Source organism: Pelodiscus sinensis, chromosome 24, assembly GCF_049634645.1.
Source record: "Pelodiscus sinensis isolate JC-2024 chromosome 24, ASM4963464v1, whole genome shotgun sequence".
NCBI lineage: Eukaryota > Metazoa > Chordata > Testudines > Trionychidae > Pelodiscus > Pelodiscus sinensis.
In genome coordinates, this window is record NC_134734.1 from 4,007,412 (window position 1) to 4,027,588 (window position 20,177).

General features: G+C 59.4%; 1 protein-coding gene across 1 annotated transcript; it reads left to right on the forward strand.

Annotated features, from left to right (window-relative positions):
• The first annotated feature begins 857 nt into the window (after positions 1-857).
• On the forward strand, positions 858-19,571 carry ATP4A (ATPase H+/K+ transporting subunit alpha). The gene is made up of 23 exons (XM_075908243.1): positions 858-869; positions 2,419-2,679; positions 2,982-3,041; positions 4,081-4,284; positions 4,586-4,699; positions 5,045-5,179; positions 5,418-5,535; positions 6,028-6,296; positions 7,571-7,769; positions 8,155-8,264; positions 9,009-9,143; positions 9,271-9,463; positions 9,812-9,987; positions 10,914-11,050; positions 11,468-11,618; positions 12,554-12,722; positions 12,911-13,065; positions 13,446-13,569; positions 14,102-14,247; positions 14,843-14,976; positions 15,392-15,493; positions 16,388-16,479; positions 18,461-19,571. Exons 1-23 carry the CDS (start codon positions 858-860, stop codon positions 18,487-18,489), a joined length of 3,225 nt encoding a protein of 1,074 aa, XP_075764358.1. The 3' UTR covers positions 18,490-19,571.
• The last annotated feature ends 606 nt before the right edge of the window (positions 19,572-20,177 follow it).

Here is a 20,177-nt window from a genome sequence, read left to right on the forward strand (position 1 = left end):
CACCTTCACCACTAGGCCAGCTTGCCTCTGGAGCACAGTCCATGCTACCGGGTCAAGTTCTTGACCATAAGGTCAAAAACACAGAGAAACCTGACAAGTTACGTGCCAGCTGCCTCGATGAACCTTGAGCCAGATCCTCTTCTGTGTAAGCCAGGGCTGTCCAGGACACTAGACCCAGCGGGAATCTGCCCCATTGACTCCAACGAAGCTACGGCCCATTGACCACCCCATTGACGCCAATGGAGCTACGGCCCATTGACCCCAGTGGGGATCTGGGCCTCTGATCTCTTGTTGCCTGTTCATGAGCTGGACTTGACTGTGCTTTTAAAAATCTGTGGACTCCTATCTATCCGCAGAACTAGCACCCTCCCCCATGCTCTGTGCTCCATGGACAGAGTCCTGGCTCCCAGCCCCCTGCTCCAACCACTAGACCCTACTCCCCTCCCAGAGCTGGGGAAAGAACCTAGGAATCCCAGCTCCCAAGCCACACAAGCTGTGTCCCTTTCTCCCTGGCCGGGGGTGTCACCTTGCCGGTCCCTGCCAGCGCCAGGCGTGCTGGCTCCCTGGGGGGTCATTCCAAGGTGATCGCAGTGGTTTGTTCTCCGCCCGCGGAGGTTATCAGCTCCTGTGTTGTGACTTCAAGGCTCACGCAAGCCAGGGAGCAGGGGGGGGGGGCGTCATGGCACCAGTGTGTCCACAGTGGGCGGGCAAGGTCCCCTGGGACAGTATAAAAGGCTCTCTGATGGGCACAGCTGCTTGCCCAGCCAGACTGCCGGAGCTACCTGGGCTGCCGTCCCTCTGCCCGTGCGGCCACCGTCCCCAGCGCACCCCACCCGCCGGGGGCCCCGAGAGCCAGGATGGGGAAAGCGGTAAGGGCCTGGCTCTGATTCTCTGCAGGGGGAAAGGGCCAGACGCCAGGGTGATGGGCCTTCTTGTGGATAGTTCGATAAATAGTGGGGGGGGGGTAGATGGATAGAAGTGGTGTTACATGGGGGGGCGGATGGATGAATAGCTAGATGAGTGTGTATGAGGATGGATGGATACAGGATGTGTATAGGAAGGGAGAGAGAGAGAGAGAGAGAGAGAGAGAGAGAGAGAGGGAGTGTATGAGAAAGAAAGAAAGAAAGAAAGAAAGAAAGAAAGAAAGAAAGAAAGAAAGAAAGAAAGAAAGAAAGAAAGAAAGAAAGAAAGAAAGAAAGAAAGAAAGAAAGAAAGAAAGAAAGAAAGAAAGAAAGAAAGAAAGAAAGTTGAATGGATAGCTGGATGGGTAGAGAATTTCCAAATCACACCCGATGAGTTTCCCGGGCTGTTGCTATGTGGCTTTCCGATTGTCAGTCACCGTGGAGGGAACTGAGTTGGGTAAATGGCGCCTGTTAGGGGGTTTATCCCATCACCCTCTCGCTTCCCTGGTCCTTCTGGTGGGAACAGAGAACAGCCGGACCTGCAGCCCAGCGATGCAAACAACTGGATGTTTGCTGGGATTAGCAGCTTCCTTTGCTTTTTTTCCTTTGGTTTTCCCCTTTGGTTTTCCCCACTCACTCCCGGTGTGTCCCTAATACCGATCCCACTAGTCCCAGCTCACCCTTAACCACTCATGCTACTGACATGTAACTTACCAACCCCATATAAAGCCACCTGATTATCTAACCAGCTACACCCCGCCACCTTCATTGGCTCACCCCCAGCAAAATGAATTATGCAGGCGAGCCAGCCACGAAGCCAGCCAGAGAAACAAGTGCAGGGGGCAGATGGGGGGCCCTGGCCGGGCAGTCAGCTCCCAGCCTACGTTTCAGCGACTGGTTGAAAGGCACCTTCCCTCCTAGGTTTGGCTTCGCTCTTGCACAGGCCTTTCCTGGCAGGCCAGCAGAGCTAGGTCCTAGCAGCGCCTCCTAGGGGCTGTGCAAGGAGCAGCTGGCCCCTTCCTAGTGGGCAAACCTGCAGCAGAGGGATCCATGGACTCCAGGCAGTCGGAGCGGGCACTCGGGGGCGCGGTGCTGTGGCACCGCGGCGCAATAGGGGGTGTTCTCCTTTCTCCACCCACTGGGGGGCTTAGTGAACAGCCCGCAGGGCAAGTACAAGGTGCCCCCCTCCGCATGCCCGGGTATGCGCCAGGGTCCCCAGCAAAGCTCCGAGCTGGCGGACCAGAGGGGGAACAGAGGGACGTGAAGTCATCTGATCCAGTGCCATGGGACCCAGGAGTTCTGGCTCTCTCCCAGCCCCGCTGCTTGACCCCAGTCCCCTCCCAGGGCTGGGGATAGAACCCAGGCATCCTGACTCCTAGCTCCGCCCCTCCCATTCTCTAACCACTAGACCCCACTCCCTTTCCACAGCCCCCACCCTGCTTTTACACACTAGGCTCCGCTCCCCTACCAGAGCCAGCCATACTGCCCAGAGGATGCGTAGCTGAATACCAGGCAGCATGATGCCTTGTCACCTACCGTCAGCAGTAGTAGGGCTGTTACCTTGCCCAGAGGCCTGGTGGTGCTCAGGGAGCAACTCCCCCCAAGGTCGGCGGGTGTAGAGCTGTGCTCCTCTCCGCAGGACCAGTATGAGCTGTACGCGGTGGAGATGGAGAAGCAGGACGACGGCGCCATGGACGTGAAGATCAAGAAGAAGAAGACGACCAAGGCGGCGAAGAAGAAGGAGAAGCTGGAGAACATGAAGAAGGAGATGGACGTGGTGAGTGGGGGCAGCGGGGCGGGGGCTGGGCCTTGCACAAGGCTCGGTCGCTCATGCCGCTGGCAGCAGTAGTAGAGCTGTTAGCTTCTGCCGGGAGCTAGAGGCAGCTAGATCACCCCCTTCTAGAGCAATCGGCTCTGGCTCCCGGCAGACCCAGGCAGCTCCGCTGTGTCGGTCACGCTGGGGGAAACTGCCCCGCTCCCACCGATGGGTCCAGGCTCTCGGCCGACCCAGGCAGTCGGCATGTCGGTCACATGTGGGGCAGCCCATTCATTGCCTCCGGGCTCCCTTCTCTCCCCTAGGATGACCATCAGCTCTCCGTGGAAGACCTGGAGCTGAAGTACCAAACCAGTGTGAGCAAGGTAAGCAGAGCCGAAACGAAGGTTTTCTGCGCCTGGAGCAGGCTACTGAACTGCCCCTCCCCCCCAAAAAATGATAAAATTCTATTTTTTGGTATTAATTTTATTCATTGCACATGTTGTTAATTGCACATCTCTTGAGATTGCAAATAGACGACAGTGATGGTATAAACGAAATAGTATTTTAACTTTCTCATTTTTAATTTTGCGCCCCTAAATGTTCTGCACCTGGGGCCAGTGCCCCACTTGCCCCACCCCTGTTATGGCTCTGAAGGTAAGGGCCCCCAAGACGGAGGCCGGGTGGGGCCGTGTCTCTCAACCCAGCCCCCAAGACGGAGGCCGGGTGGGGCCGTGTCTCTCAACCCAGCCCCGGGGGCCATCTACCTCCCAGGCCCCCCTCCACTAGACTGCAGCACATCTTCTCCAGCTGTGCCCCCGTGCCCGATTGCAGCTGTGCCTCAGGGCAGGGGGCTCCCTCCTTCAACCCCCCCAGGAGGTCGGAGACAGTGTCCCCGGGGCTGTGAGCTTCCTCAAGGCAGTGCCCCAGCCAGCTTTAGGGGCCATCTCCAGAGCTGTGAGCTTCCGCCCCTGCTGAGGTGAGAGGGACGCCAGAGTTGTGAGCTTCCCTAGAGCAGTGCCCCAGGCAGAGGCAGGAAGCATTCACGCTGCTGTTCTCCGCCCGCGCTGGGCACTCAGGCCGTCTGCCAGCCCAGGCAGGCACCAAGCAGCTGTCAGAGCATCTCCCTCCCCCCTCCCCCCCCCCGCCACGAGGGCTGGGACCTGGCTTCATTGAACTCCTGAGTCATTCACCTGACTCCAGGGGCTGGGGCCTTGGACCTCCATCCGGCCATGGGTGTATGGCCGGCCACGTGGGTGGACAAAGGCAATTCTGGGGATCCTGAACACACCCCTGGGTCCCACCCCACCTAATAGCCCCGCCCCTACACGGTAGCTCCACCCCTCTATCCTAGCCACGCCCCCACCTGGCACGAGCGGGGGCGGGTTCCAGCTGACACAGGGCGCCCTCTCTCTGTGCACCCAGGGCCTGAACAGCACGTGGGCAGGCGAAATCCTACTCCGGGACGGCCCCAACGAGCTCAAACCCCCCAAGGGGACCCCCGAGTATGTCAAGTTCGCCCGCCAGCTGGCCGGGGGGCTGCAGTGCCTGATGTGGGTGGCCGCTGCCATCTGCCTCATCGCCTTCGGCATCCAGTGCGGCCAAGGAGACCTGACCAGTGCGGATAACGTGGGTACCCGGTGCGGGGGGGGGGGAGGGGTCAGGACTCCTGGGTCCGATCCCTGGCTCCGGGAGGGGAGGGGAGATCTAATGGGGGGGATGGGGCTGGGAACCAGGACTCCTGGGTCCCATCCCTGGCTCTGGGAGGGGAGGGGAGATCTAATGGGGGGGGATGGGGCTGGGAGCCAGGACTCCTGGGTCCCATCCCTGGCTCTGGGAGGGGAGTGGTTGTCCGGCAGGTGACGAGGGGCTGCCCGCTGCTCCTAGGGATGAGTAAATAACCTTTCTCCCCGCACCTGTCCCCGGGCAGCTGTACCTGGCTATCGCCCTCATCGCCGTGGTGGTCGTGACCGGCTGCTTTGGCTACTACCAGGAGTTCAAGAGCACCAACATCATCGCCAGCTTCAAGAATCTCGTGCCCCAGGCAAGAACTAGGGCTGGGGTGGGAACCCAGGTCATGGAAAGCCCGGACATTACACTGCGGGGAGCGGGGCTGGGAGCCCGGACTCCTGGGTTCGCTCCCTAGCTCTGGGAGGGGAGTGCTCACAGCAGAGCCAAACCTATGTGGGGCTGTTCCCCGGCTCCCCCCCCCCCCCCAGAGGTGGCTGCATCTCAGCACCAGGCAAGTTGTCACTATGAGGTGTTATGTGCGGCTGTTCTCCGGCTGCCCCACCCTAGAGGTGGCTGCATTTCAGCACCAGGCGAGTCATGCAGCGCCCCTGAGTGGCTGTAGGTCTGAGGTTAACACAGACTCTTCTCACTCTCCTAGCAAGCCACGGTGATTCGGGATGGGGACAAATTCCAGATCAACGCCAACCAGCTAGTGGTCGGGGACCTGGTGGAGATCAAGGGTGGGGACAGGGTCCCGGCTGATATCCGGATCATCACATCTCAGGGCTGCAAGGTGCGGGGGCTGTGCTCGGTGGGGGTGGCACAGGGTGCGGGGTGGGAGGCTGTTTAGCTGCCCCCTGCTGAACAGTGCCTATCCATCTGCCCAGCTGATCACTTGGGCCTGCCCCCTCACCACCCATCCCATCTCCGGGGGCTGGGGCTGCTGTGCCATGGGCTGTTCCCCAGCTGCCCCACCCCAGAGGTGGCTGCATCTCAGCACCAGGTGCTGACCCACTGGGTCTGTCTTGCAGGTGGATAACTCCTCTCTGACGGGGGAGTCCGAGCCCCAGACCAGAGCCCCCGAGTGCACCCACGAGAGCCCCCTGGAAACCCGGAACATCGCCTTCTTCTCCACCATGTGCCTGGAAGGTGCCAGCAGGGACAGGCTCAGAGGGCAGACCTGGGTGGGGTGTCACAAAAGGGGATGCTCTCGCTTGGCCATCCAGGCTGGCCCCAATGACCCAGCTAGGGCTAGGGGGTGCCCAACGCAGGGCTCAGGGCAGGGCTCTCCCCAGCCATCAGGGTCAGCTCCAAGACCCCAGCCTGAGTAGAGGATGGGGTGTTTCAGTGGCAGGCACTCTCTAAATTCCCTCCTGCACTGTCAAATGGATATGAGAGGCTCCTCCATCCTGTCCTAAATCATTGTGCCATGTTTTAGTGCAGCTGTTTCCCAGCTGCCCCACTCCAGAGGTGGCTGCATCTCAGCGCCAAGCCAGCATCTCTGTCTGGTGTTATGTGTGGCTGTTTCCCAGCTGCCCCACCCCAGAGGTGGCTGCATCTTAGCACTGGGCAAGCTCTCCCCAGGATCCTTTGTGACTGAGGCCATGTGGGTCACCGTGTAGCTTTATCCCTCCCCACTAGGCACTGCCACCGGCATCATTGTTAACACCGGAGACCGCACCATCATCGGGCGCATCGCCAGCCTGGCCTCGGGCGTGGAGAACGAGAAGACGCCCATCGCCATCGAGATCGAGCACTTTGTGGATATCATCGCCGGCCTGGCCATCTTCTTCGGGGGCACCTTCTTCGTCGTCGCCATGGTGATCGGATATCCCTTCCTCAAGGCCATGGTCTTCTTCATGGCCATCGTGGTGGCCTACGTGCCGGAGGGGCTGCTGGCCACTGTCACGGTGAGTCCCCCTCGGCCGGGGCCCGACTCTGAGCTGCGCTCACAATGGACCCGATCCAGGTTTTGTCCCAGTCCGGCCCCACAGCTGAGCCAGCCAGTTTTCTTTCAGGTTCCTCCTGACTCCAGTCCAGTTTCACAGAATATCTGGTCCAGGTTTGAGACCCGGTTTGTAACCCATCTCACTTCATACTGGGGCCAGTCCAGCCGCACACCAAATCCAGACCAGATTCAGTGCCGTGATCCAACCGACTTTGAACCAGTTTCATACCAGATGCAATCCAGGTTTCACGCAGCCTTTAAGATGATTCCAATCTAGTCTCAGTGTGGATCCAGTGCTGATTTTAAGCACTATTTTTAGACTGACTCCAATCTAGATCCAGTCTAAGTTTTCAGTCTTACTCCAGATCGGTGGCTCCCAAACTTTTCAGCATCACACCCTCTTTTTGATTTTTGAGGACCCTCACACCCTCCACCCCCAGCAGCAAAACTTGTTGACCAAAAAGAAAAGAACGGATCAGGGTCGAAAAACAAAAACAGCAGCAAAACTTGGGGGAGAGGGAGGAATTGATGGGGGGGAGCTGGGTCACCTCACACACACACCCTGGAATTTCTTCACACACCCCAGTTTGGGAACCCATGCTCTAGATCCCAATCAGGTCTGGTAGTGTTTAGACTGATTCTGGTCTCCTGTAACACTGGACTCTGTATACAGTAACTCAGTTCCGTCTTACACACTGAATCCAATTCAGATTTTCTAAATAATTTGAGTCAAAGATCATTTTACATTGGCTCCAGCCCAGTCTGTGATTCAGCCAGTATGGGATTCCAATCGGGACTCACAACAGATCCAGTCCAGATTTTGCAGTGTTTGGACTAACTCCCAATCCAGTTTCACACTAGATCCAGCCCAGACTGGGTTCAGCATTCTATCTGGATTTCCCCTGTTCCTCAGGTTGCAAGTCGTGTTTCGATGGTCTCCAATCCAATTCAAGTTTTCGACGGCGCTCAGATTAGCTCAGATCTAGGCTCACGCTGCATCTGGTATAGATTTTGCACAATAATGTTTATACCAACTCTGATTCTGTTTCACATTGAATCCAGTCCAGATTGTGGGCAGTGTTTCAACTGACTCTGATCTGGTTTCATACTAGGTTCAGTCCAGATTGTGTGCAGTTTCCTACCGACTGATCTGGTGTCACACTGCATCCACTTCAAATTATGTACCCTGTTTGCAGACTCTGATCTTTCCTCCATTCTCCCTCCCTCCCCTGGCAGGTCTGTCTCTCACTCACCGCCAAGCGTTTGGCCCGAAAGAACTGTGTGGTGAAGAACCTAGAGGCTGTGGAAACTCTGGGCTCCACCTCTGTCATCTGCTCGGACAAAACCGGGACCCTAACACAGAACCGCATGACCGTCTCCCACCTGTGGTTCGACAACCAGATTCACACGGCTGACACCACAGAGGACCAGTCAGGTATGAGTCTCTGTTCAACCAGCCACTGCCATCTAGAGGTGGCTGCACCTAGCGCCGTGTGAGCTGTCCCTGTGCGGCGTTATGTGTGGTGGTTCCCCAGCTGTCCTGCCCCAGAGGTGGCTGCATCTCAGTGTCATGTGAGCTGTCCCTGTGCAGCGTTATGTGAGGTGGTTCCCCAGCTGTCCTGCCCCAGAGGTGGCTGCATCTCACATGGGCAAGGATGTGGTGTTATGTGTGGCTGTTCCCCTCTCTTCCCACTCCAGAGGTGGCTGCATCTCAGTACCAGGTGAGCCATCTTTGCCCTTCTGGTGCTTTGGGATACTTCAGGTTGGAAGCAGGAGATGGACGTCATCAGCTGTTTATTTTCATTTTCTCTGTCCTTCAGGGCAGAGCTTTGATCAGTCATCGGAGACATGGAGAGCACTGTGCAAGATTGTGTCCCTCTGCAATCGAGCCTTCTTCAAATCAGGCCAGGATAATGTGCCGGTGCCCAAGGTACAGCCGCGTAGCCAGAGAGACGAGACAGGCAGCACCTACTGCTTGGTCCAGTATCTTTTAATGGGGACCAGGGCTGATCCTGACCCCCTGAGCAGTGTTAGGCGGCACACGGGGCGAGGTTACGGAGGCTCAGTATATTCTGCCAGGGTGGGTCACTAAAAGATCCCATGACTCTAGTCTCAGTAATCAGGGTACTTCCCCCTGCCATAAACTGGCCAGCAGTGCCACTGTGTGGTTGTTCCCCAGCTGCCACGCCCCAGAGTTGGCTGCATCTCAGCGCTGGGCGAGCCCTCCCCCCATAGTGTTATGTGTGGCTGTTCCCCCGCTGCTGCACCCCAGAGGTGGCTGCATCTCAGCGCTGGGCGAGTTACCCCCCCCCCCCCCGACACCGGCAGTGTTATGTGTGGCTGTTCCCGCCACTGCCCCGCCCCAGAGGTGACTGCATCTCAGTGCTGGGCGAGTCCCGCCCCCAGGCAGTGTTATGTGCGGCTGTTCTCCCACTGCCCCGCCCCAGAGGTGGCTGCATCTCAGCGCTGGGCGAGTTACCCCCCCCCGACACCGGCAGTGTTATGTGTGGCTGTTCCCCCCACTGCCCCGCCCCAGAGGTGACTGCATCTCAGTGCTTTGCGAGTCCCGCCCCCAGGCAGTGTTATGTGCGGCTGTTCCCCCCACTGCCCCGCCCCAGAGGTGGCTGCAGTTCAGCTCTGCTTGGGAGTCCAGCATCCATTCTCCCCCCTCCAGAGGATTGTCATTGGAGATGCCTCAGAGACGGCGCTGCTGAAGTTCTCCGAGATCACTCTGGGGAACGTCATGGAGTACCGGGAGCGCTACAAGAAAGCCTGTGAAATCCCCTTCAACTCCACCAACAAATTCCAGGTCAGCAAGGGCCACATCCTGGCCCTGCCAGCTAATGCAGTGGCCCCCAGAGAGGGGGACAGGACCTAGGTGTTCTGACTCCAAGCCCCCTGCTCTAACCACTAGATCCCACTCCCCATCCCCACAGCTGTCCATCCACGAGCTGGAGGACCCCCGGGACCCTCGGTACCTGCTGGTGATGAAAGGGGCCCCAGAGCGGATCCTGGAGCGTTGCGCCACCATCATGATCAAGGGGCAGGAACTGCCCCTGGACGAGCAGTGGAAGGAGGCGTTCCAGACGGCGTACATGGACCTGGGGGGCCTGGGAGAGCGGGTGCTGGGTAAGGGGGCGTGGCTGGGGGAGGGCGTATGGGGCAAAGGGACATAGATGGGGGTTGGGGGAGGGCATGTGGGGCATGGAAGGGGAGGGAATGCTGGGTAAAGGGGCGGGACACAGCCATAGCTTGCAGCACCTCCCTCCCCACACCCTGGGTCTCTAGGGAGGAGGAGTTGCCCTGGGCATGTGGAACCAAGGTGGGGTGCTCTATGTGTGGGGCCCATGGGGCCAGGGCAGGCGAGCCCCCAATGTGTGGGATGCAAGGGGGGGTTCCCAGGCCTGAGGGCAGTGGGGGACCCCCCAGTGCCCCGCCCCTCACAGGCCCTGCCTGGCTGCGCCTCCCCCTCCACAGGGTTCTGCCACCTGTACCTGGACCCGGTGCAGTTCCCACGCGGCTTCTCTTTCGACTCGGAAGAGATGAACTTCCCCACCAGCGGGCTCTGCTTCGCCGGCCTCATCTCCATGATCGACCCGCCCCGCGCCACCGTGCCCGACGCCGTCATGAAGTGCCGCACTGCCGGCATTCGGGTAGGGCGCCACTGCCCAGGGAAGTGCGCAGCACTGCAGCACCTCCCTCCCCACACCCAGCTGGGGCACCGCCCTGGGGAAGCTCACAGCTCTAGAGTCCCTCCCCCACCCAGCTGGGGCACCGCCCTGGGGAAGCTCACAGCTCTAGAGTCCCTCTCCCACCCCGGCTGGGGCACCGCCCTGGGGAAGCTCACAGCTCTAGAGTCCTCCCCCACCCCGGCTGGGGCACTGCCCTGGGGAAGCTCACAGCCCTAGGGTCGCTCCCCACACCCCGGCTGGGGCACTGCCCTGGGGAAGCGCACAGCACTGCAGCATCTCCCTGTCCAGCTGGGGCACTGCCCTGGGGAAGCTCACAGCCCTAGGGTCCCTCCCCCACCCCGGCTGGGGCACTGCCCTGGGGAAGCTCACAGCTCTAGAGTCCTCCCCCACCCCGGCTGGGGCACTGCCCTGGGGAAGCTCACAGCCCTAGGGTCCCTCCCCCACCCCGGCTGGGGCACTGCCCTGGGGAAGTTCACAGCTCTAGGGTCGCTCCCCACACCCCGGCTGGGGCACTGCCCTGGGGAAGCGCACAGCACTGCAGCATCTCCCTGCCCGGCTGGGGCACTGTCCTGGGGAAGCTCACAGCTCTAGAGTCCCTCCCCCACCCCGGCTGAGGTACTGCCCTTGGAAAAGCTCACAGCTCTAGGGTCCCTCCCCCACCCCGGCTGGGGCACTGCCCTGGGGAAGCTCACAGCTCTAGAGTCCCTCCCCCACCCCGGCTGGGGCACTGTCCTGGGGAAGCTCACAGCTCTAGGGTCCCTCCCCACACCCTGGCTGGGGCACTGCCCTGAGGAAGCTCACAGCTCTAGGGTCCCTCCCCCACCCTGGCTGGGACCCTGCTCCATGGACACCCCCCTTGAGCCCTGACACTCTCCCCCCCATCCCAGGTGATCATGGTGACAGGGGATCACCCCATCACGGCCAAGGCGATTGCGGCCAGCGTGGGCATCATCTCAGAGGGCAGCGAGACAGTGGAGGACATCGCCTCCAGGATGCGCATCCCTGTGGAGCAAGTCAACAAGTGGTGAGAGCCCCTCCCTGAGCCAGGAGCAATCCCAGGAGTCCTGCCCCCACCCCCACTCCCCTCCCAGAGCTAGGAGAGAACCCGGGAGTCCTGCCTTCCTGGCCTCCTGGCCTTGCTCGAGTCTAACCACTAGATCCCGCTCCCTTCCTAGAGCCAGGGTTAGTACCCAGGAGTTGGGCAGGGAGGCTCAGCTGTGGTGCTGTGGTGTTTGTAGGGGGGTGCTGTGTGTGGATGGCTCAGCAGGGGGCGCTGTGGTGTAAGGGGCACTACGTCTGGGGCTCAGCAGTGGCTGCTGTGTGGGGGGCTCAGCAGGGGGCGCTGTGGTGTAAGGGGCACTACGTCTGGGGCTCAGCAGTGGCTGCTGTGTGGGTAGATCTGTGTGGGGGGCTCAGCAGGGGGTTCTCTCTCCCTCCTCAGGGAGGCCCGGGCCTGTGTGGTGAACGGGGGGCAGCTGAAGGACATGGAGAGCGAGGACCTTGTCGAGATCCTGAAGATGCACCCCGAGATGGTCTTCGCCCGTACCTCCCCCCAGCAGAAGCTCATCATCGTGGAGAGCTGCCAGAAGTTGGTGAGGCACCCAGGAGCGACGCCCCCGCTCCTCCTGCCCATTGCCCTGTGCTCGGTCCTTACATGCAGGGCCGACTTATCCTTAGGCACAGTGCCTAGGGCCCACGATACTTTTAGGGGCCCACGAAAATGTTTTAATTTCTTTTAAAATCAGAAGAAAAAAAATGAACTGTTAGGGTCGAAGACAATGTTTTAATTTTTTTCTCACATCAGAAAAAAATGAACCTTTTAGGGCCCACGAAAATCTATTACATTTTGCCTAAAACAGAAAAAAAATAAAAAGTTTTCCGTTAAAAGCATTTTCGGAAAAGCGTGTCTAGATTGGCAGGACGTTTTTCCACAAAACCACTTTTTGCGGAAAAGCGTCCATGCCAATCTAGACGCGCTTTTCTGCAAAAAAGCCCCGATCGCCATTTTCGCCATCGGGGCTTTTTTGCGGAAAATAAATCTCTGCTGTCTACACTGGCCCTTTTGCGCAAAAGTTTTTTGGAAAGACTTTTGCCCGAACGGGAGTAGCATAGTATTTCCACAAAAGCACTGACAATCTTACATGAGATCGTCAGTGCTTTTGCGGAAATTCAAGCGGCCAGTGTAGACAGCTGGCAAGTTTTTCCGGAAAAGCGGTTGCTTTTCCAGAAAAAGTGGCCAGTCTAGACACAGCCCAGAAGTATTTAAAGTTACATCAAAAATAATTTTTAATATTTTTTTTATGAAGGAAGGGCCCATGAAGGCAAAAGTGCCTAGGGCCCACGAAAATCATAATGCGGCCCTGTTCACGTGCCTTCTGTTCCTTTGCTTCCCTTTCTCCAGCTTTCACAGCTTTTCCTTGTTGGGCTTCACTTCATTGGGTTGCTATGGTGCCTTCTTTCTTTCCTTCCAGCTCGTCCGTTCCACCTTGTCCCCCACCCCACATGACCAGCTGTCTCCCCCCCACAGGGCGCTATAGTGGCCGTGACAGGCGACGGGGTGAATGATTCCCCAGCTCTGAAGAAGGCCGATATTGGGGTGGCCATGGGCATCGCTGGCTCTGATGCCGCCAAGAACGCAGCCGACATGATCCTGCTGGATGACAATTTTGCCTCCATCGTCACGGGCGTGGAGCAAGGTGCGCACGGAGCAGGGGGCTTTGACCCCGGGGGGCTTGGTAGCCCAGCCAGCAGGGTGTGGGGGGCACCGACAGTGCAAATGGAGCCTCCCCGTTGGCGAGGCTCTCCCAGAACAGGGTACGCTGGGGGGAGGTTCGGGCGTCTCATCCTCCGCAGGGGGCACGCTGACAGCTGTGTCCCTGCCCAGGCCGCCTGATTTTTGACAACCTAAAGAAATCCATCGCGTACACCCTGACCAAGAACATCCCGGAGCTGACCCCGTATCTGATCTACATCACGGTCAGCGTCCCCCTGCCCTTGGGCTGCATCACCATCCTCTTCATCGAGCTCTGCACCGACATCGTGAGTCCAGTGGGCAGTGGGGTGAAAGCCCCGCCTAGTGCTCAGGGCTGGCCCCAATGCCCCAGAGAGGCACTAGGGGGTGCTGTGCTGCAGGGGGCGGGGAGGGGACTCTCCCTTGGTACTAAGGGCTGTCCCCAATGCCCTAGGGAGGTGCTAGGGGGCACTGTGCTGCAGGGAGTGGGGTGAGGCTCTTCCCTAGTGGTCAGGGCTGGCCCCCATGCCTCAGTAAGGCACTAGGGGGCACTGTGCTGCAGGCAATAGGGTGGTGACTCCCCCCTAGTGCTAATGCCCCAGGGCAGCAGATGGTAGGGTGGGGGTGCTCCCCCGAACACCTGGGTCCCTCGGCTCAGCCAGCGAGTCTCCCTCTTTCTCCCCACTAGTTTCCCTCGGTGTCCCTGGCCTACGAGAAAGCGGAAAGCGACATCATGCACCTGAAGCCCCGGAACCCCCGGCGTGACCGGCTGGTGAACGAAGCCCTGGCTGTGTACTCCTACTTCCAGATCGGTGCGTCGGCTCTAGCCCGCTCCGGGAGGGGAGTGGGGTGCAGTGGTTAGAGCAGGGGAGCAGGCAGCCAGAGGAAGCTGTGTCTGCGCTACGGATAGTTTGAACCCTCTCCCCTGCCTGTTCATGGCTCACTATTGATTAACCCCTCCGGTGCTGGTGGCTTTTCCACCTTCATTAGCCCTCTTTGAGAGACTGACAGTGGGTCAGGCCAGGGGTGGCTCTGACAGGTGGGAGGCGGGACTAGATATCAGGGCGGAGCCAATAGGAGCTCCACAGAGTTGGCTCCACCTCCTCTTTAGAACTCATGGGTGGAGCCAAGTATAGCTGGCCCTGCCTCCCACTAGAGCTCGTGGGCGGAGCCAAACTCCTCTGGCCCCGCCTCCCCACTGAAACTAGGGAGCAGAACCAAACCCACCTGGCTCTGCCCTCCCCCAGACTGAGCCACGTCCATAAGGGCCAGCCGGGGGCAGCACCAAGTTCCCGGGGGCATCCCACCCTCATGGCTTTGTTCTCCCTTCCCCCACCTGTCCAGGGGCCATCCAGTCCTTCGCTGGCTTCACGGACTATTTCACAGCCATGGCCCAGGAGGGCTGGTTCCCCCTGCTCTGCGTGGGGCTGCGGGCCCAGTGGGAAAATGACCATCTCCAAGACGTGCAGGACAGCTACGGGCAGGAGTGGGTGAGTGATGGGCCATCAGAGGTAACAGCCTTACTGCTGCTGCTGGGGAATGGAGCCACCCCATTAGCCACACCTAGGGGATAACAGCCTTACTGCTGCTGCTAGGGGATGGAACCACTCCATAGCCACACCTAGGGGATAACAGCCTTACTGCTGCTGCTGGGGAATGGAGCGACCCCATTAGCCACACCTAGGGGATAACAGCCTTACTCCTGCTGCTAGGGGATGGAACCACTCCATAGCCACACCTAGGGGATAACAGCCTTACTGCTGCTGCTGGGGAATGGAGCGACCCCATTAGCCACACCTAGGGGATAACAGCCTTACTGCTGCTGCTGGGGAATGGAGCGACCCCATTAGCCACACCTGGGGGATAACAGCCTTACTGCTGCTGCTAGGGGATGGAGCGACTCCGTTAGGCCCCCCGAGGATAAAAGGTACAGGGGAATGGTTGACTCAGGGGAAAAGGGAATCAGGCCTCGGGGGTGTTGGCTCTTATCTGGCCCGAAGGCTTGGGGCTGGCTGGCTCAGGAGAATAGAACCATGTGGGTGGTGCTGGGGGCTGACTCTGACCGGCCGCTCTCCCCGCTCGCAGACGTTTGGCCAGCGCCTGTATCAGGAATACACCTGTTACACCGTCTTCTTCATCAGCATCGAGATGTGTCAGATCTCAGACGTCCTCATCCGCAAGACTCGCCGTCTCTCGGTCTTCCAGCAGGGTTTCTTCAGGTGCTGGGGAGCCCACAGACCACTGGGGAGAGAATCCGGGGGGGAGGGCATGTTCTGCATCCATTCCCTAGCAGCACTGCCCCAGAGGTGGCAGCTCAGCACCAGCTAAGCCATCCCCATGCAGTGTTATGTATGGTTGTTCCCCAGCTGCTCCACCCCAGAATCAGCTGCATTTCAGTGCTGGGTGACCCAGCCCCATGGTGCAGTTGTTCCCCCCATACCCCAGAGGTGGCTGCATCTCAGGGCCCGGCAAGACGTTCTCCCAGGTTTGAGGCACTACAAGATGGGGTTTGGTCTGAGCTGTCCCTGGCGGCTGGGGGGGGCCCTGCCTGGTCAGCTGCATGGAAAGTGTATTAGCCAGGGGCAGCTGCCGTTCCCTGGCCCCTCCCGAGCTCACGGGCTTCTTCTGTGGCAGGAATAAAATCCTGGTGATTGCCATCGTGTTCCAGCTGTGTCTGGGCTGCTTCCTGTGCTACTGCCCTGGCATGCCCAACATCTTCAACTTCATGCCCATACGGTGAGAGCAGGATGTGCCTCGTCCATTCAGCCCAGTGCAGCACTAGGGGGCGCTGTGCTGCAGGGTAGGGTGGGGGCTCTCCTCTGGAATGCAGGGCTGGACCCAATGTGACACTAGGGGGCGCTGTGCTGCAGGGTAGGGTGGGGGCTCTCCTCTGGAATGCAGGGCCGGACCCAATGTGACACTAGGGGGCGCTGTGCTGCAGGGTAGGGTGGGGGCTCTTCCCTGGAATGCAGGGCTGGACCCAATGTGACACTAGGGGGCGCTGTGCTGCAGGGTAGGGTGGGGGCTCTCCTCTGGAATGCAGGGCCGGACCCAATGTGACACTAGGGGGCGCTGTGCTGCAGGGTAGGGTGGGGGCTCTTCCCTGGAATGCAGGGCCGGACCCAATGTGACACTAGGGGGCGCTGTGCTGCAGGGTAGGGTGGGGGCTCTTCCCTGGAATGCAGGGCCGGACCCAATGTGACACTAGGGGGCCCTGTGCTGCAGGGTAGGGTGGGGGCTCTTCCCTGGAATGCAGGGCTGGACCCAATGTGACACTAGGGGGCGCTGTGCTGCAGGGTAGGGTGGGGGCTCTCCTCTGGAATGCAGGGCTGGACCCAATGTGACACTAGGGGGCGCTGTGCTGCAGGGTAGGGTGGGGGCTCTCCTCTGGAATGCAGGGCTGGACCCAATGTGACACTAGGGGGCGCTGTGCTGCAGGATGGGGTGGGGTGGGGTTTCCCCCGGGCAGGCAGGGCCGACCCCAGGGCGGCAATAGGGGGCGCTGCAGGGGGCAGGCTGGGGGCTCTCCCCAGCAGCCCGGCTTAGCGAGCACCACGGGACCAGCACTGGGGCTGCACAGATGTTTTGCTCATTCTCCATAGCTAAGGTCTCTCCCCTGGCTCCCTCCAGGTTCCAGTGGTGGCTGGTGCCTCTGCCTTTTGGCATCCTCATCTTCGTCTATGATGAAATCCGAAAACTCGGCGTCCGAAGGCACCCCGGAAGTGAGTAACTGAGCGATCACACGAGCGGCTGTTCCCCAGCTGCCCCACCCCAGAGGTGGCTGCAGCTCAGGGCCGGGGTGAGCCACCCCTGTGCAGTTATATGTGGCTGTTCCATGGTTGCCTCGCCCCAGAGGTGGCTGCATTCTGCACCAGGGAACAACCCAGACTAACGAGCAGCTGTATTACCCCTACCTTGATGTCTTGCTGAAAGAGCTCCCGGCTGGACCATTCACAGCCTAACAGTCTGCAAACTACACCTGACATGTAACTTCCACCTGTCAGCCCCCCCTTCACCCCCGGCTCTCACCAGCCTGGGTTATATGGCAGCGTGACCCCAGCACACACCCCAATCTGAGATCCCCCCAAGACATGCCTGTCCTGCCCTGAGCAGCCTGCTCCTGGCCAGTACACGGCCTGCTAGGGCAGCGGGTTCCAACCTGTCCGCAGACCTGGGGGGGCTGCAGAGGACACCTGCGATGTCCAAGGGGTCCCACCTCCACTGCACATGGTTTGGGGCTGCAAATGGGAAAAGGCTGCACCCCTGGCGGCATTTGGCCCGGTGGGATCCTGGCCCATGCGATGTGCTCAAGCGGGACATGCCACTGACTCACGAACCAGCCAGGCCACTTTCGGGTCAGGCCACGTCCACGGGGCAGCAATGGGAGGCACCGCCCCAAGGAAACCAAAGAGCCCCGGCTGCTAAGTGCCCAACCCCGCACAGGCTGGTGGGGATGAGCCACGTTCCTCCCCACGGGCTCTCGGCCGGTGCCGCACAACCCTCAGGGGGGCGGGAGCCAATTTAGTGAGCCTGTTACACGACAGCGCCACCGGAGGGTCGTGCCATGGACTGACTCGCACGGCGCTTTAATAGCACGAGCAGCAAAGAGCCACGGGAGACACGTTACAAGGCCACATGCACGGCAGCTAAGTCGCCCCCACATGCCTGTCTGGGGCAGGGCAAGAGGGGAGTCCCAGGGCAGCTGCCCCTTCGTTTTATAGGCCAGTGTCCCCAGGGCAAAGCGGTTCCAGTGCCAGGCAGCAGCCAGCTGGAGAAGGAGGAAATTGTTTTGCCCCTGCCACTGCCCTAAGAACCAGTAATGCCCAGCAGCCTCTGTCACGCCTGGCTCCCGGGGCTGCATGCTCCTTTGTTGCTGGGGAACTGGTTTGGCCGCTCCCCAGGCTTCTGTGGAAACAGCCTTTTAGGCAGCGGCACGGCTTGTGTTTCGAACGTCACCGCTAGCGCTGCGCCTCCGGGCCGCCTGTTACTGCTTAGCAAAGCCGGAGCTTTGAAATGACACCGCACCAGGCTTGGTACAGTCATGCAATAGTGTGCTGGTTGTGAACGCAGAGGGGTATTCTGGCACAGTCAACCCAGTCTGGCATCAGGTGCTGCAGTGTGCCAGCTGCCCCACCCCACAAGTGGCTGCATCTCGGCACTGGGCAAGTTGTGCTCCTGCAGTGTTATATGCAGCTGTTCCTCAGTGCCCCACCCCAGAGGTGGCTGCATCTCAGCACTGGGCAAGTTGTGCTCCTGCAGTGTTATATGCAGCTGTTCCTCGCTGTTCCACCCCAGAGGTGGCTGCATCTCAGCAGTGGGCAAGTTGTGCTCCTGCAGGGTTATATGCTGCTTTTCCTCAGTGCTCCACCCCAGAGGTGGCTGCATCTCAGTACTGGGTGCGCTATGCCTGTGTAGAGTTACGTGCGACAGCTACCTCTAGGGCAGAGCAGCTGGGAAACTGAGTCTTGGGGCTGTGTGAACCATCCTCTTACAGAACCGTTGTGTGACTATTTCCCACCTGCCCTGCTTCAGAGGTGGCTGCATCGTGGCCCTGAGCAAACTTGTGCTCCTGCAGCGTTATGTGCAGCTGTTCCCAGTTGCACCACCCCAGAGATGGCTGCATCACTGCCCAGTGATGCCTCTAACGCTGGGCTCCTCCACCACTCCAGCAGTCTCACTGTAGGACTTTCCTCTTTTCCACAGGCTGGTGGGACAAAGAACTTTATTACTAAAGGCAAAGCACGACCGCCCCTCAGCCTCCGGCAGCATCTCAGGCTTCGCCCCCTCTGCGCAGCACAAAAGAGGCAGATGCCAGAACATGCTCCCGCTCCTGCTTCGCCCATTGGAAACTACCGGAGAATACAACCCCCGGGTCCAGGCCCCTCCAGGCCAGGGGCCCCAGCCATGGATGGAAGAGCAGCCCCCTTGCTTCTGTTCCCAGCTAGTCCCAGCTCGCTCCTTTTTGTGTAGCTGGCAGCAGGACACCTGGGCTTTATCCCTGGCTCTGGGAGGGGAGTGGGGTCTAGTGGTTAGAGCAGAGGGGCCAGGAGACAGAATGTCTGGGTTCTATGCCTGGCTGTAGGAGAGGAGTGGGGTCTAGTGGTTAGAACAGAGGGCTAGGAGGCAGAATGTCTGGGGTCTGGCTCTGGGAGGGGAGTGGTGTCTAGTGGTTAGAGCAGAGGGGGCTAGGGAGCTGCCCCCTGGCAGGTGTGGCCGGGCAGCGTGGCTTTCAGGCAGATCACTGCAGCACTAGGGCAGAGCAGGTCCACCAGCCAATCAGCTTCAAATTTCAGCTCACCAGGAACTGGGGCTCCTCCCTCATTTGCACCCCATGGACTCAGGCTGGGAAAGGCTCCATGAGAGTGACAAAGGCACGTCCTGTCCTGCACTCCTGGGGCAACCAGCCCAGGGGGCCAAGCCCTGGTTCCATTGCCCCCCTCAGAGTGGAGTGGCAGCTTAGGGGGCAAGTGGGGAACAGAACTGAAGCACACCCCTCCCCCACTCTGAGCATGTGCCCATCTAGCCTGGTTGCCCGTCCATGCCACCTGCTGCCCCAAATTGGGCCCAGCACCTACCACCCTGGCACAGGCCCATCTAGCCTGGCATCCTGCCTCAAACCCATCAGCTCCAGGCAGGATTTCTCAGAAGAAGCGTAGCTCCCACAATGCATCTGGCTGCCCCATGGCAGGGGCCTGGATTCCATCCCCCCCCCCCCCCAGCAACTGCAGCAGGGACCCCACCACTCCAGGGAGCCCAGAGACAGTCAAACGGCCCCACAGGGATAAAAATCAACTGTTTATTTGTAATTATTAACAAATAAAAACATTTAAAAACACCCCAATAGTTAATTTAATATCGAGGGATTTTTTTTAATTTGTGTCAAATCGTTTTCTTTCCAAGACTCGCGACTTTGCCTCCCAACTCGTCCAATCAGGGTAACACCCAGGCAGGCACATGGTCTTTAAAGCGTTGGCAGCCAATCAAGCCACGTAGGCAGAAAGCGGCGGCTGGCACCGGAGTTGGCGGAAGGGCTAATCCAGCTTTCTGCAGCGGGAAATGTTTCTCGAGCGGCAGTTAGATTCAGCCACTCGAAGCAAAGCTAGGAAAGCGAGTCGGCACTGAGCAAGCGGGAGAGCTGGTTTTCCTCTTCCATTGTATGAAGAGTAAACTATGCACACAATCTACTACTTGAACCTCTCTAGTCCGGCAACATCCACAGCCCGGCCTGATTTCAGTGAGCTGGATGTCCACTTACCACGGATGTGGCCATGTTTCCCGTGGTCCCATAAAGTTTGTTTATAGCCACCAGTCCTGGCTCAGCGTTCTGAGCTGTGATTTAGCTCTAATTTACCCCGAAATGTCTTCCAAGAGCCCAGCAAGCAATGGAAGTGCTGGTAATGCCGCTAAACATTCACCTGCT

What these genes read in the sequence shown, in the direction of transcription:
- ATP4A (XM_075908243.1), top strand. An exon ending in CACCACAGAGGACCAGTCAG is followed by an intron (nt 7,770 to 8,154) that starts GTATGAGTCTCT and finishes TCTGTCCTTCAG; the next exon opens with GGCAGAGCTTTGATCAGTCA. An exon ending in ACAGCTACGGGCAGGAGTGG is followed by an intron (nt 14,248 to 14,842) that starts GTGAGTGATGGG and finishes CCCCGCTCGCAG; the next exon opens with ACGTTTGGCCAGCGCCTGTA.